At 38.7% G+C, this 15,962-nt stretch overlaps 1 protein-coding gene across 1 annotated transcript in view; it reads left to right on the forward strand.

Moving 5' to 3' along the window:
• Positions 1-367: 367 nt before the first annotated feature.
• LOC136885972 (zinc finger protein ZFP2-like) overlaps positions 368-15,962 on the forward strand; it is a 42,241-nt gene continuing 26,646 nt past the window's right edge. The window contains exons 1-2 of the mRNA XM_067158679.2: positions 368-445; positions 2,643-2,738. Coding sequence (XP_067014780.2) covers positions 380-445; positions 2,643-2,738 — 162 coding nt within the window. The 5' untranslated portion in view covers positions 368-379. The remainder of the gene's footprint in view (positions 446-2,642; positions 2,739-15,962) is intronic.

Here is a 15,962-nt window from a genome sequence, read left to right on the forward strand (position 1 = left end):
ACTAGGGGTCCTTTGACTATGATCTTGATATCGACAGATAAGTTAAATTATATTTCCTATGGAAGTGATCACTGTTTTAGAAATCATGTAAAACTGCAGGTCCTTAGCTTTGATCGAAGTATCAGTCATTGAAAACTTGAGGTCTTATAGATATGATCATAATATGAACAGTCATGTAAAATTTTGGGTTTATTGGTATGATCATAATATTGATGGTCATATAAAATGACAAGGTTGTTGCTTAGTTTGTTGACAAACACCATAAGTATCAATGACATCAATAAGGTAATATATTTTTCTGGCTTATGTTTCAGCGTAAGGTCAGTGGAAGTAATCAACCATACCAGTACCTTCTAACTACTTCAGTTTGCAGTGCAAAATGGACCTGGAAGCAAAGGTCAAAGAGGAACCAGCCTGGCTCGAAGGAAAAACTACTGCATCACTTGTAGGTCTCTTTCCAGATAACTTTATAGAGGTCAGAAATTAACCCTTAATAGCTGAATGGGTTTGGCAGGGGCATAATTTTGTATGTGCTTCCTCAGTATTAACACCAGCAGTCACCAATTGCTGAATGAGCATCTGTGCGTAGTATAACTCTGTTTTGTTTATTTGTCTGGGAATACACCACAACGCACTACACAAAGGTGCCAACTCTTAGGAACTTTAGGTTGGGCTTGGATTAGTCTGTACTTTTTACTGTCAGTATCGTCCGACATGTTGGCTGAATGGTCAGCGTACTGGCCTTCGGTTCAGAGGGTCCCAGGTTCGATTCCCGGCCGGGTCAGGGATTTTAACCTTCATTGGTTAATTCCAGTGGCCCTGGGGCTGGGTGTTTGTGCTGTCCGCAACATCCCTGGAACTCACCACACATAACACTATCCTCCACCACAATAACGCGCAGTTACCTACACATGGCAGATGCCGCCCACCCTCATCGGAGGGTCTGCCTTACAAGGGCTGCACTCGGCTAGAAATAGCCACACAAAAATTATTATTATACTGTCAGTATCGAAATTACTTTGGTTTAGGGGTTGCACCTTTTTAATTTTTCCCCTCTGATTAAAATAGAAGATGGTTGGCCAATTGTACTTTAAAAAACTAATATCCTCCTACACTACTGCACCAGCATTAGCACCACATATTAAAAATTATTACACCTACCATAATTAGTGTAGAAGAAGTTAAATCACAAATCTTTCATTAGTATTTTTGAGCCTGGATACACCAGTCTGCTAAACATAATGTCAGCACAGGTGTGATTATTCTGGGTTACCCTCACATCCACAATGTGCTGGAAGATATTAAGTGTTTTAAGGAACGAGCAGATTTGCCTATGACTTACGAGGGATGAAATAGCTCAAAATCTGAATGTACTTTTTCTCAAAATAAGTATTTTGCTCAGATGTTGAATTCTTCTAGAAAGAATAGTGATTAGCTCATTTTATTCCTCAAATAAAGGTCAGTTTCTATATTATATAGAGAACCATGTCTAAGGGCTCTACAATGTATGATTTCTGAGAATTATTTCTTTTATATGCCCCTTCTTAGTGGGCTCTGACACTTTAAGGATTTAAGGCCCATTAAACAGAATTTTTTCTTTCCTCTTTGTCATTATTTCCCTGTCCTTTGTGTGCATCCTTTTCATCCATTCCTTAGTTCAGCTACTCTTCTCTTCTGTATTGAATGCATTAAGTTGGTATATTCTAGAACTTGTTACTTTAATTCACTTTTATTAGTTACTTTATTTACATGAGAACATAAGCTTTTAATCACAGTCCCTCCCCCATGTAGTTCTGACAAGGTTTTATGAATCGAAGATTGAAATTTAAATGTTTCGTAGTAGATCATAAAAGATCTTCTGAAACTGCAGATATACACTCCAACACTGCTGATTCTCCACTGACGGTGTCCTCATCCCCTCAGCTCCTCCTAACATGCTTATAGTAGTAAAATAATTCATTTCTAGCTGCTTTGACTTTGGGTTACATCACATTTTTCACTGTTATATGAATGTGATAAGTCTGCTTCTTTCATGTTTATGTTTTTTATTTTACACTTGGCATCATTGAAATACGCTGTTTGAAACAGAACTGTATTAATGTTTTATGTAGCCCCTGTGATCTCAGCAAAACCATAGTAGTTAATGTGATTCCATTATTTCAAGTAATTTTAATCTGTATATAAACAAGCTCTATGCTGAGAACAAAAAATCATTTAGAAATGTAACACTTCTAATTGCTTCAGACAACTCTTATGATTTGATTGATATGATTGAACGTATAAAAACAGTTCATACAATTTAGTGTTTTTCTATGGCTGCTTTCTTCCAAATTCTGTGTGACATGGCCCCAATTCCATCCCTGGCAGTATATCTTCTGATATGGCTAGAAAATGTTTCGCATTTTATATTTTGTTCTCAGTCTCATTCTTTCTCTGACATCAGGAGCAAGAATAGTAACACCATTTTCAGTACAGCCTTTGGTTATAACAATCCTCTGCTGGTAGAAATCTTCCTTAAACATTAGTGAAATTCCAAAAGTACCTGTAATACTGGAAATTAGTGAATGAACATGCACATTTGTTAGTGACTGTATTTGTAGATATGTGTTATGAGCATACCTAATATATCTTATTTTCCACAGGAAAATTTTGAACATGTATCAGAAGTGATAGCTCTGAAAGAAGAAGTTAAATCAGAGTTAACCGAGCCAGAGTCATCGCAGGAAAACTCTCTTGAGGTAATGTACATAATTTGATAAGCCATCGTCAGATAATGGAAATGGGTAGAAAGTGGCTCAACAGATACTGGGGTTTGATCCAGCTTTTTAGTGCACATGATTGACAGTCCTACTGATAATATACTTTTTTATGAGATTGACTGTTTACATACCTAGTTTTCACTTTTCCTTCAAGTTGCTCCATGATCTTGCGTTATGAATTGTGCAGCAGTTAGGATTATTCCAAAGACCTCTACTCTGTGTCATTTGGTAGCTGGTATCATTCCTACTAATACTTTTGAATTCGTTAATTAGTTTTGAACACAATGTAGCTGAAAGGTACATTCTTTTGTTACTGTTACAGGATATTTTACTAGTTGTTTCCAAACGAAACACCTTTGTTATCTTATTGGTTATGTTAATTATTGTTTTCTAAATAATACAGTAATTTATTGATACAAGTTGCAGGTGATATGCTTGTGTACTGTGTTTGTTTGCTTGTATACTTCACATATTGTAGCCATCTCTTGGCAAGTCAAAAATATTGTTTTTCTCCCTAATGTAGTCTGTGATGGTACTAGTCCATTGTGACTTATAATATTTGTACCGGGAGGTGCACCTCAACCCTGCACATTGAAAAGAAGCGCCTTAGGGAACACTATCTCTCGAACAAAACTTGAATCTGCCATGCATAAAGTTGGGACATTGATCAGAAGATGTCACTACTGAATTACTGAGTAATATGTTATTTTAACATTTCCTAAACTGACTGGATTTCTTTGTTTTGTTTTGGTGTACATCAAAAAGTTTGAAATTTTCTCCATAGATGCCCCTACAAAATGCTGAGGTCTTGCACTCTGTTGCAAGGCAGAATAATAGTGATTTAAAGTAGTGTTGGGTTTATAAGTTTTCTCAACTTAATTGACTTTCATTTATTTTTATACTTCAACGTTTTGCAACACTTCCTTCTCATCCTGCCAGCTTTGAAGTCTGGCCAATCACAAATTTTCTGTATTTAATTTTCAGCCAATCATTAGCTTCTTGTAACTTTCTGAGTATCAAATAAAATGAGAGGGTGTGGTCGGATTTAGCCCAGAGCCTTCTCGATCCCTCCCTAGGGTATAAAAGCCGCAGCTTTTTCTACTTACCATGTCTTATTCTCGTCAAATTTCTGAGTGTGTGTGTTAAGAGAGGAGGCGGGGTGCCTAATTCTTTGGCAGTAATGGCCACCAGTTTTCTATATCTGTAGCTATCTCCGCGAACGCACAGGAGGGGAAGCTTCTAATGTTTTCAAAAATGTTTAACTATGTAACCATCTGTTTTCAAAAATGTAAGCTTTCATTCTGCTAATGTAAAATTTCATACAGACTTAAACTGTAAATTGGGGATAGAGAGTGTGTTACCCTCTCGAATTCCCCTTCAGTTTTTCTTGAGCTGACTACGATTTTGTAACCTTTTTCTCCTGTAAATCACTCATTATCTTCTCTTTCGAGTCACCTCAGTTGTGTAGAATTAGCCTCTGCATCATCGGGCCACAGGCCCAAGTAGGGTTTCAAAACTTGGTTTTCAAGGAGTGCAAGTTTACAACTGCATACATTTTGAGTTTGGGCCAGTAATATAACCTGTTGTTCTCTTTCATGAAGGCCCAGTAGTATGGGTACTAGATACCCCTGTGTAAAGGAATTGTAAATTGTAGGTTGTGCCTAGAGATGCCGGAAATTGTAAGCTTTTGTCTAACGTTTCCTTGAGTAGCCTGTAAGGAATTGTAGCACAGCCTCCTTGGTTGAATTTAAGGAGCATGTAAACTCTTGTCTGGTATTGGTGCAATTTTGAGTGGGGCCTTCAGAAGGCCGTACATGTAACCTTTGGAGCAAGGTGCTCTTGAACTGTGTCTTGGGAGATATCTCTCGTTATCTAACCAAATGCAACATTTGTGACATTATAAACTTGTAAATTGGAGCTGGAAGCTCAAAACTTGTAATTTCCAACCCTTGGGTTTCTATTCTTCTTTGCTATTTTGTACCTGACATTTTGTTCCTTGACCTAGTGAAGAATTTTGTTAAATTTGAGATCTGAAAACAAATATAACCTTTGTTTTAAAGTTTAAATTAATCTTTGATATCATAGATAGACCCACTCATGCTGACACCTTCTTTCACCTCTCTGCATTCCACAGATAATCCCAGAACAATATTACTTAAACATGCAATGAATAAATAAGCCATTCAAGTTTTATCTTGCCTTTCTGTTTCATACTTTGTAAGGGATAGTGTTTGTGAATAGGCCTTGTAAGTTCACCATTACTCACCTGAACATTTGTTACATGGATGAATTCATCATTACCATGATGCACATTTGATCACTGTCATCATCCACTTCATAGCATGCGTGTCATCTTCTTTCACTATGACTATGTTGCTATTGGGTATTTCATTGCCCATTTATTGAGATATTCATTTCACCATCTCATCCAGGAGTTCTGGGTTAGCTGCTGAAAATATAGCCATGTTGGCAAGGTTGTGATGAGAGAGGAAGTATAATCATGATCAGAGAGTGTAGTAATTGGCTCTCCTATAAGGAAATTGGTTGTAGTTAGGTAAGAAGTGTCAAAAGGTTCATCATTTAACTTTGGTGAGAGGATGCATGTGTTTCAAGAATGGTATATTCTTTGTTGGTGAAGCGATAAGAATCCATCACTTGTCTGGGGCGTTAAATCAGACTCTTGACAGCTGCTTCCTAGATTCCACCAAAGTGTGGTGTTGCAGGAGGGATGAAATGCCACATCAGTCCCATGCCTGCAGTTGTGTGAAGAGTTGGTTTTCTGATGGTTATTTTGCAGGAAGGCCTTCTGCTCCATAGAAGTTGTGCCATTATTGCTTTAAATGTTCAGGGGTTGACCTCTATGAGAACTAAGTTGATAAAGTGTGGAGAGAAATGTTGTGGTGAGATCAGGTATCATGTCTAAGTAGACAGCCTTGGTAGCTAGGCAGCCTGGTCTTGTTCGATTTCACACAATTTTTTTATTAGAATTGGGCCAACATAGTCTGCTCTAGTTTTAAGGAATGGGTATGTTGGGGTTAAAGGCACTATTTGTGTATCTCTCATTAATTATTCCTCTATGTGTGTTATAAATAGGAGGAAACTTAGTGCCATGCCTGCCGTTGTGTGAAGAGTTGGTTTTCTGAGGGTTGTTTTACAGGAAGGCCTTGATTTCTTTAGCTACAACGAAGAAGTTTGTGCCATTATCGCTGTAAATGTTCAGCAAATAGCGCATAAGCTCAATGTTTTGCCCATCTCCTCTCCTCCGCCACACCCCCTTCCTCCAATACCACACATATACAATACAAGAAGTGCAATTGTCATTTGTTCTGACGCTGCAAAGGCAACTAGTTCACACCAGAAAGGTCGATGGTGTAAGTAAATGTATACACAGCGTTTTTCACCAAATTTAACCCTTCTTTCTCTGATCTTAAATATCGTCCTACCCTCCTCCCGTTACTGATTCTTCACTACACATCCCTCAATAGTTGATTTTTTAACATTGAAGCTGTAGCCAATTTCAAGCACGAGCGTCTCCATTTGACTAATTGGACAAATGGAGGCTATCACATCAGCTAGTAAAAACATATGCAGCATCACACAGTCATGAAACTTTTTTCACTTCAAGAAAAATAAGAAGAGAGTGGCCTCACCATACAAATATGGGTTTAACAGGGTGTCCACCTGTATGGAAAACCGCAAATCAGGGAATGTCAGAGAATTCGATTAATAACGGTAAAACCAGGAAATGTCAGTTAATTCAGAAGAAATCTGGAAATTCGTTCTTCGGCCAGGTAAAATGGACATACCTTATTTATCCCTAGCTTTTTAATTTTTTCGAGTAATTTGTCTATCTATCTAGCTATCTATCATCTATCTACCTATACATTTACCATATTTATTTATCTGTCTAAATATCTATTCACTTAATCTGTCTTCGTATCCTACCACCTGTTGATGTACTTACGCTTTAATGAAATTTTCCTAACTGGTTCTCTTTTAAGTCAGGCCTCCATATTACATGTACATAGCTCTAACATCAAACTACGTAGAATAAGCTCCTACTTGAGTATTCTGTGTGCCTAATCTGCTGTTGCATGTTATCACTATTATTATTACTGACAATTTAATTACCTAAAATATGTTAATTGCTGACTATTAATAGGATGTAGTCACATGCTGTGTTTTAGTTAGTTTCATTTTAGCAATTGGCAATGCATACCACAAACAGCCGTAATTTTTCTTACCATAGGAATATTTTCCCTTGCCACACTTCCCCTTCCCCACCTATCCCATCAACCTGTCTACCTGCTAGTCCTTTTACCTAACCTCCCCCTCCTTGAAGCTACAACACACATTCTCCAGTCAGCCCTAAATAGACATAAAATTGCACTTCACTTATGTCACCTTAATGCCCAGAGTTTAGTTTCTCAAACTCCTATAGATGAACTAAAAGCGATTTTCATACCATTGTCCTTTGATATAATCTTATGCAGTGAAAGTTGATGGAAATTCAAACATCGGGCTAAGAAACTGGAATTATCTGGCTACTGCCTTCTGAAGAATGACACACTTAGCAAAGGGGGAGTTGGGGTCTGTGCTTTTGTCCCTTCGCGCTTGTAACCTCAATTTATCTGTCAGTCGCTTCAACAGTATGAGCGAAACCTGAGTACATGTTCATAGAGATACAGGTCTCTACTGTGAAATGCTTAGTAGGTGCTGTATACAAGCCGCCTAAAGCAGTGTATTGGGAACAAATTTAAACATATGTGAGGCAGGAGTGAACTTGTGTGACTCATGAACAGCCGAATTTAAAGCAAAAGCTAACCAATGCAGAGAAATGTCCCACCGGAATGATCTTCATGATGAAAAGGGGTCAATGCCGATCAAAGGTTACGATTGACCCGCTCAGCCAGAGATGGTTGAGGGTAAAAAGCAGAAGTTGTTACATGTGAAATATACAGGTAGAATCAGAATTTTCGGAATAAGTTAGATGTGAGAGCCTTAGCATTATCAGAAACAATATATTGACAGGGACCAAAAGAAGCAAAGACAGACAATATTAAGACAAGAAATAGTTAACTGAGCGGTTGCCATCGTAGTCGGAAACAACCATGAAAATCTAGTGAAGCCATGTACACAGACCACAACGAATTTATTTCCGTTCCCCTTCCGTTCCGACGTAGTCTATATATAGGCGCTCCATGAGACGAGCTGCTTGATGCGACGACAATAGCCCTAGATTATTGGCTAAAGTGGGCTTACTAAGCAAGCAAGATTTACAAGCGTTAACCATTTCCCTAATTTCACCGTCCGTACTCTTCCAAATAAACATCTCTCTGATCTTTTTCCGAGTTTTAAAGGTGCCTAAATGTCTCATGATAATATTTGAAGATCATGGGTACAATCACGGCAGGAACCACTACTTTCATCTTGTGATCGTGCCTCGAAGGGCAACGCAAAGGCCCATTCCTCAATACATAAGGGACAAACCTGTTACCCAGAAGAAAATGTTTCCATAATGGGAGACAGCACTGTATCTCCATGTTGATATTTCTCAATATCCCAAAATAACATACGGGCATCAGTCAGAATAGGACTAATACATGAAGGTATGGGTGTGGGAAGAACAGAACTATCTTCCTGTTCACCGGTTTCAACCTCATTGGAAAACATGCGGCTTATTCCATCAGCAACTGTATTCTCTGACACCCTAATGTATCTTACATCAAATTAAAATGCAGAAATCCTGATAGCCCAGCGGGCAATACGTCCAGTATGATGAGTCCTAGCTACTGTAATACACATTTTAAAACTTGAATATCCGTCTCTAATTCAAATCTGACATGTTCCAGATAAAGGCGGAACTCCTCCACGGCAAACAGTACTGCCAAACACTCAAGTTCATAGATAAAATATTTAGCTTCTGGAGCCGATAAGGTCCTAGACGCATAGGCGATGGGCCGCCTTCCGAGTTTGGTTTCCTGAAGGACAGCGCGAACAGCAGATGAAGAGACATCTGCTTGGACTATGTATTTCCTAGAGAAATCTGGCATGGATAATACAGGGGCGTTACAAAGAACTAATTTGAAGTCTTCAAAAGTGGCTTGCTGCGACGGCCCCCATTCAAATTTCACGCCTTTCCTCCGTAGTAGTTTCTGGTGTGCCGCCCTATTAGCGAAGTTAGGAATAAACATTCTAAGAAATTCACCGTGCCTATGAACGTGGCAATGCCTTTGATGTCTTTAGGGGACTTGAAATCACGGATATCGTGTGTTCTGGAATTATCCATAGAAACACCATCGAACAACATAAATTGCCCTAAGAACAATATAAAGGCTTAGCAAAAGCTACCTAAGATAGTTTAATAGTCAACTCAGCCTTCCGAAGGCGATTGCGGACTTCCTTCAGATGATCTAACTGTTCTTCGAAGGTCTCTGAAAACACTACGACATCATCGAGGTAATGATACAGATATTCGAATTTTATATCAGAGAATACCCTATCTAGCAGTATAGCAAAAACAGCTGCATCCGTGTGGATCCCGAAGAGCACACAGTTATATTCATACAAGTTCCAATCCGTAGCGAAAGCCGTTAGATGTTTCGATTCTTCTTGTATCTGGTTATATATCTGATTAAGATCATGGATGGTAAAGATCTTGGCCTTTCTAAACCAGGAAAACAAGAGTGAAGATCAGGAAGGTGCACAGATTGTAAAACCACCTTACGGTTCAAAAACCCTGTAATCAATAAGAGGCCTGAAGCCTGCTTGGGGTTTCGACTCAAGAAAAATGGGCAATGAGTACACCAACTTTGAAGGACTAATAATACCGTCCCTTAACATCTGGTCGATGATTTCGTTAAGAGCTTTCCTGATGGGTGGGGACAGCCTATAAGGCGGAAACATAACTGGAGCAGAAACTGTTAGTTCAGTCCTATATTCAATAAGGTCACTAATGCCACGGGTATCAGAAAATACGCCAGGAAAGGACTAACACAACCTTCTTATACTTTCAGTCTGTTCCTCAGGTAGCTGCCCAAGATCTAACGATATCTCACTCTGGATAGGCGAAATAGATGAACATGATACAGAATTATATTTCAATAGGGGAATATTACAGTTACTAGCTAGTTTGAGGATGCACGCTTTGCTCTGAATGTCGAGCACAAGACAAGTTTTAGACATGAAGTCGGCCCCTAATATTAGAGGACAAGGTACAAACAACTTAACTTTCCAGGTAAACTTTGGAATACGAACTTTAGCAAAAACGAAACCTTAATTTTCTAATAGAGAGGAGTTAGCCGAAACACACATAACAGAAGTAGAACAATATTCAGGAAATTTACATGTTTCTAATTTAGAATACCACTCTTCAGAAATTTATGAACTCTCACTTTGTGAGTCTAACAGAGTCGTCACTGGTTCATTATTTACTTCAATATTTGGAAATGGCACGAATCTGGGGTCTCTGCGGCAATTCTGAGGCATTCTCTAGGGCCTTCAAATGATAAATTAAAAGAAATTTCACACTTAACTGAATTGTTACTTGGTTTCATGGGGCCAGAGCCTCCAGAAGGTGAACATTGTGACACAGCCGAGGACACTAGTCACTTCCCATCACATGGATTTGTGGAGGCAGCATCAGAAGTCGAACAAGATTAGTGCGATTCTTGTCAAGGTGAGCAAATGAGCCGCATTTAATGCAACCTTGCGATGGATCTGCTCCGTTCCTAGCCCCACTAGCTTTTATCGAGGGGCATTTGTTTCGAAGATGTTCAGTTGATCCACATGGCTAACACTTGCGAGTGGGGAAAGTTCGGCGATGTGGTGGCTGAGACGGTTTTAGGTCCATATGCAAAACATATGTACTACTTATAGGGCGGAGAGATACCTTCAACGATGGCCTGCACAATTTGGTCTTCATTGAAATGAAGAACGAATACCCTGGTGTAAAACTTAATATCCTGAATGAAGTCTGCCAGGTTCTCATCCAACCTCTGGACTCTAAAGTCTGGACTCTGGATAAACGAAGACATGGCTCTAGCTGGAATGAAGTTAGCCAGTAGGTGGGCCTGGAAGTCTTCTGTAGATGATAGATCAGCTATTGCTTTAACTATTTTGCCCGAGAGGACGCCTACAGAATAAGGGTAAATCATTTTGAAATATTTGGGAGTGAGAGAGAGAGCAGACACTAAACCATGGTCCTGAAATTCCACTAACAATTTTAAGAAAGAAATGACTTCATTAGTTGAATTAACTGAAAATGGTAAGCTGCTGAAACTGGGCGATATATAATAGGGGACTGCATTGAAGGTGAAGAAGGTTCGACCACAGCATTAGACATAAATAACGTTGGAAGTTGTCTTGGATGACCAGACCCTGTTTCCGATGGGGGAGATGTTTTCTGAGTAGCCACATATGTTCTACTCTCAATCACTATACTAGATTCCTCCTCAATAGACAAGTTTATCGTAGGGAATTGGTCGCTTTTAGGAGTAGCAGCCCCGGACAACAGTTGACTAACCCTATTTTACATATCAGGGAGGTGTTCTAATAGATTACTGGCTTCCTCAGCATGATCGTCCTTCAATTTTAGAGATAATAGGTCCCTAGCTCCATTGTAAAAATGGAACTGTCTAGGGTAAACTCTCTTAATTTGGTTGGCAGAAGGGTCACTCATTAAAAAACTAACTACAAATGCTAGTTCTGTGGTATTATAAGTGATAGTGGATGGAGCCTCATCAGTGTCCTTTTCTCCAAAATACCGAGATACAAATAGGATGTTCTAGAGATTCCTTAAGTTTTGCAATATCTACCACAACCGTGCCTCCAGATTGGACCTTCCTAATTAGGAGCTCCTAGATTAATTCCTCCTTGCACAAGTACCCGGGAGCGAGGACTTCGCGAGGACCCGACATGTTGACAGAAGAATGAAACAATTTAGAGAATTTCCAGCAATCGAGAACATTCCTAGAGTTCGGAGTGAATTCTACGTTTAGCAGTCAGAAGGTGCCACGATAGTCAAAGATTAATTTAAAGCTATAAAATAAAGGTTATATTACTTTTGAGATATTGAATTTTAACAAACAATAATATTTCAAGTACAGGGGTGGTTTTTTTACAAATTAGAAAAGCAGAAAGCCTAGAAAAGATTAATTACAAAATTCGAGCTTCCAGCTCCCTATTTACAAGGTTCCTACATCACTACTGTTGCGTTTAGTTAGATAGGCAAGGAGACGAATCTCCCAATTCATTTTACAGGAAATTTTAAATCACAATTTTCAAGAGCATTTTTCTCCAAAGTTTACAAGTTATGGCCTTCCAAAGACAGCATTCAATATCACACAAATATATTTTACATTTGAAGAAAAGAGCCTCAATGCTCTACAATTCTACCAAAGAGACTACGCTTCCAAACCCTTACAGCCTTTAACTTTTACACAAGTGATTAGAACATCTTGCTTAATCAAATTTACACTTTCTGGCCTCTGTAGGCACAAAAATTTAACAAGGCCATATAAATTGATTTTTAAGTTTATACATGGGTATCGAGTACTCATTCCCTGGGGCCTTCTTGAAAAATTACAGGTTCAATTACTGGCCCAAAAATCAAAAGTGTGGAGGCGGAAACTTGCGCTCCTTGAAATAAAGTATTAAAACTCTACTTGGTGTATTGGCCCGAAGATGCAGAGGCTAATCCCACACTACTGAGGTGTCTAGATGGAGGAAATTTAAATTACAAGGCTACAGGTAGAAAACGGTCACAAAATCATATAGTCACCTCAAAAACAAGTTGATAGGGAACTCGAGAGTGTGTCAGACTCTCTATTCCCGAATTTCAGTTGAGTACACTTGATTGACTAGAACTTTTACATGAGAAGAAAGAGAAATTTACATTTTAGGAAATGGACTGTTACATAGTTAAAGATTGGAATCTTCCCCTCGAATCAGCTTGCAGAGATAACTACTGAGATAGGAAAATGGTGGCCATTACCTTAGGCGATGTTGTGCCTGCCGATGGATGAGGCTACACCTCCTCTCTTAGCACACACACTCAGTAGTACCATGATAAGTAAGACAAGTTAACTCAGAAAAGCGTCACCTTTTATACCCGAGAGGAAGGGCTAATACTAGACACACACCCTCATTTTTATTGGACAGTCGAAAAGTTACAAGAAGCCGATGATTGGCAGAAAAATAAATACACAACATTTTTTGATTGACCAGACTCTAAAGCTGGCGGGATGAGTAAGAACTGTTGAAAACCTAGAAGTATCAAAAACAAAGAAAGTCCGTTCAGTTCATAAAACCAATAAACACAAATTTTCTAGTTGTTCCACTTTGCAGCAGAGTGCATGCCATCAGTTTCTAATAGAGACATCTATGGAGATATGTCCGAAGTTTTTGAAATAGCTGTTACCAACTGCGATACACCAAAAATATTCCAGTCAGTTTAGGACACCTAAAAATAACACATTACTCTTATCACTTTAGTAGTGATATCTGTTGACCAATGTCCCAAATTCTTGCACTAGTTTTAACTTTTATGTGATAGATAGCGTTCTTCAGGGCGCTTCATTTAAATGCACGGGGTTGAGGTGTACCTCCCGGTACAGTTATCATCATTATTAGAGTGTGTTTTTGGTACTTAATAGTTTAATTGCCAAGCTGAGTAGCTCAGGCAGTTGAAGTGCTGGCCTTTTCTTATTGTGCATGGATGTTGAGTATTCAGCATGAAAGCAGCTTGGATCTTCAAAATTATGATTGCAAACTTTTAAAACGTTCGAGTGTAGTTAGTAAGTCGTAAAGCGAATATTATTATGCTCTCCCCCCCCCCCCACCATGAAAGGAAGTCGAACTTGATGTGTTTCAATTAAACACAGAAGCTTTTAATGTACAGTCATTAATTAGCATCCTCGTTTCTTGCCCATGTAAAAAGCCACTGGTTCGATTCCTGGTCTGGTCGGTGTTTTTTTTTAATTTCATTTAGCCCGAAGGTTGTGTTTTTGAATCCTTTAGCTATTATGATAGCAGTCCAAAGGAAGTGTTCTGAATTTGATTCCTGGGCGGCCTGAGGATGTTTTAATTGTTCGTTGCTCTAGTGCTACGCACCAAGTGATATAAACATTACAGCAGGCAATTACACGTCTCCAGGGTTCAAATCTGCAGCCCAGAGCTCAATGTGGGAACAATAAACTTTGTATTCCCTGTCTTAGCAAATAAGTTACTTCCAAGTCTGGTCAGCTTTCTCGTACCGCCGATGTTCTTTTTCTGAGATGTGCATACTAGGCTAATTGCATAAACAATGAACTTCTTATTTAATGTCACAACAAATATTTCCTAGTTCAATCAGAATGATCCTATAATTTTTTTTGCTGAGATGCACATATGTCACGCCCTTACTTAATACTAAATTTCTTGCATTCTCTCTCCACATTCAGTTAACATACTTTATGCCAATTGTTTACACTTAGTCTTCAGTGAAAGAAAAGGTCATCATCGATTCTGGGTCGGGTTGAGGACTTATAATACTTTTTCTTCTTATGAACTTTAATTCTGAGTAAAAGTTAGCTCCAGGTTTGAGAACCCAAATCAGCGATTATTTTCTTTGCTCAGAATTAGAAATTTGAATTTTTTTTAGTTAAATATTTGAATAGCACTTCAGCGTTGGGTCCAAGCGAGCTCCTTGTTCAAATCCTAGTATTGCTGGTGATTTTTTCCTTTGAATCTTGTGACGCTAAAGCTAGGTGTTTTAGTGAAACACATAAGCTGTTGATGTACAGCCATTTAGTTTGCATGCTTATTTGCTTCCCAAGTAAGTGACTCCCGGGTTCGTATCCTAGTCGTGTCGGCGAAATTTCATTTCTTGTAGCTCAAAACTTACGTGTTTCTGAATTTAATACACAATAATTCAGTTACTATGGAAGTCAGCTGTCCAAGGGAAGGATTGCCGAGTTAGATTCCCAGTTGGTGTGGGGATTTTTTATTTTCTTGTAGCTCAAACATTAGTTGTTTCTGAATTTAACAAACAATAATTTAGTTACTATGGTAGTCAGCAGCCCAACAGAAATATTGCTGAGTTAGATGTCCATGCCTGTTAGGTTAAGCTTGCACTCTTGGCCAGGCCCTACTTTTCAATTCCCTTCCCCGAAATGTTAGGTTATGTGAAATGAATTATTTTATTTAGGCAGGATTAGTACATTACGTATGTTGTTCATCATTTATTAAAAACCTTAACTTCATGAACATTCTAGTATTTATGTCCCCCTCACTGTAAGAATCATGATTGAATACCTAGAAGAATGATCACTTTAGCACATTAAGAAGATTTGTCAATCTATCTTCACACATTAGAGAAGACGGCCTAGTAAGGTTTTAAATTTGCGTTAATTAGATACGTTTCCTTAATTAGATAAGCTTGGTGTTGAGTGAGCACAGAGTGTTGCCTCATGTGCTCAGTAATATACTCTCCATAATGCTGCTTCCTCATGTTCATAAGCTATCATCCCAACAGGACTAGGCTATGTCCATTGAGCACTATCCGCCTTCTTAAATATAGCATCCTGTGTCATTAACACTCAATCATTTACATCCATGTTCATTACTTATAACGTAACTTACTTTATATGATAAGTTTAGTCCCTAATGTACCTGAATAACATTTGGGTGACAATTTATACTTCGTTGATGAAATTATGCAAGGTTAGGTGTAATATTATGTAACAAATTCACGAAGTAATGCGTCGTATCCATCCCAGTTAGTCTTTTAGGTTCTAAGTTAAACAAATTGGTCCATGATTTTTAACACTTAATTGTTAGTGCACTACGCTGTTAATGAAATTCAAATAACAGAACAATTAAATTATCAACACATTTCAACTCATCTTCATAAAATACAGAACACCTTGAAAGACTAGAGATAGGAAGTTCATATTCACAGGACATGTTCATTAGTATTTTCTGCAGAAACGATTAGCATTTCAGTCACCCAGGTCTGGCATGTGGCCCGTTGCCTAGTAGGCACTGGGTCCTCTAGGGGCACTGATAATTTATTCCATGTGTGATGGCATCGACACATACAAGGCATGAATGGCGTCCTGGGGTATAGCCATCCATGCTGCATACACCTCGTTCCACAGTTCATCTTTGGTGGTTGGCATTGGGTCACAGTGCCGCATCAGTCCTTTCAGCATATCCCACACA

This window comes from Anabrus simplex, chromosome X (genome assembly GCF_040414725.1).
Source record: "Anabrus simplex isolate iqAnaSimp1 chromosome X, ASM4041472v1, whole genome shotgun sequence".
In the NCBI taxonomy this organism is placed as follows: Eukaryota; Metazoa; Arthropoda; class Insecta; order Orthoptera; family Tettigoniidae; genus Anabrus; species Anabrus simplex.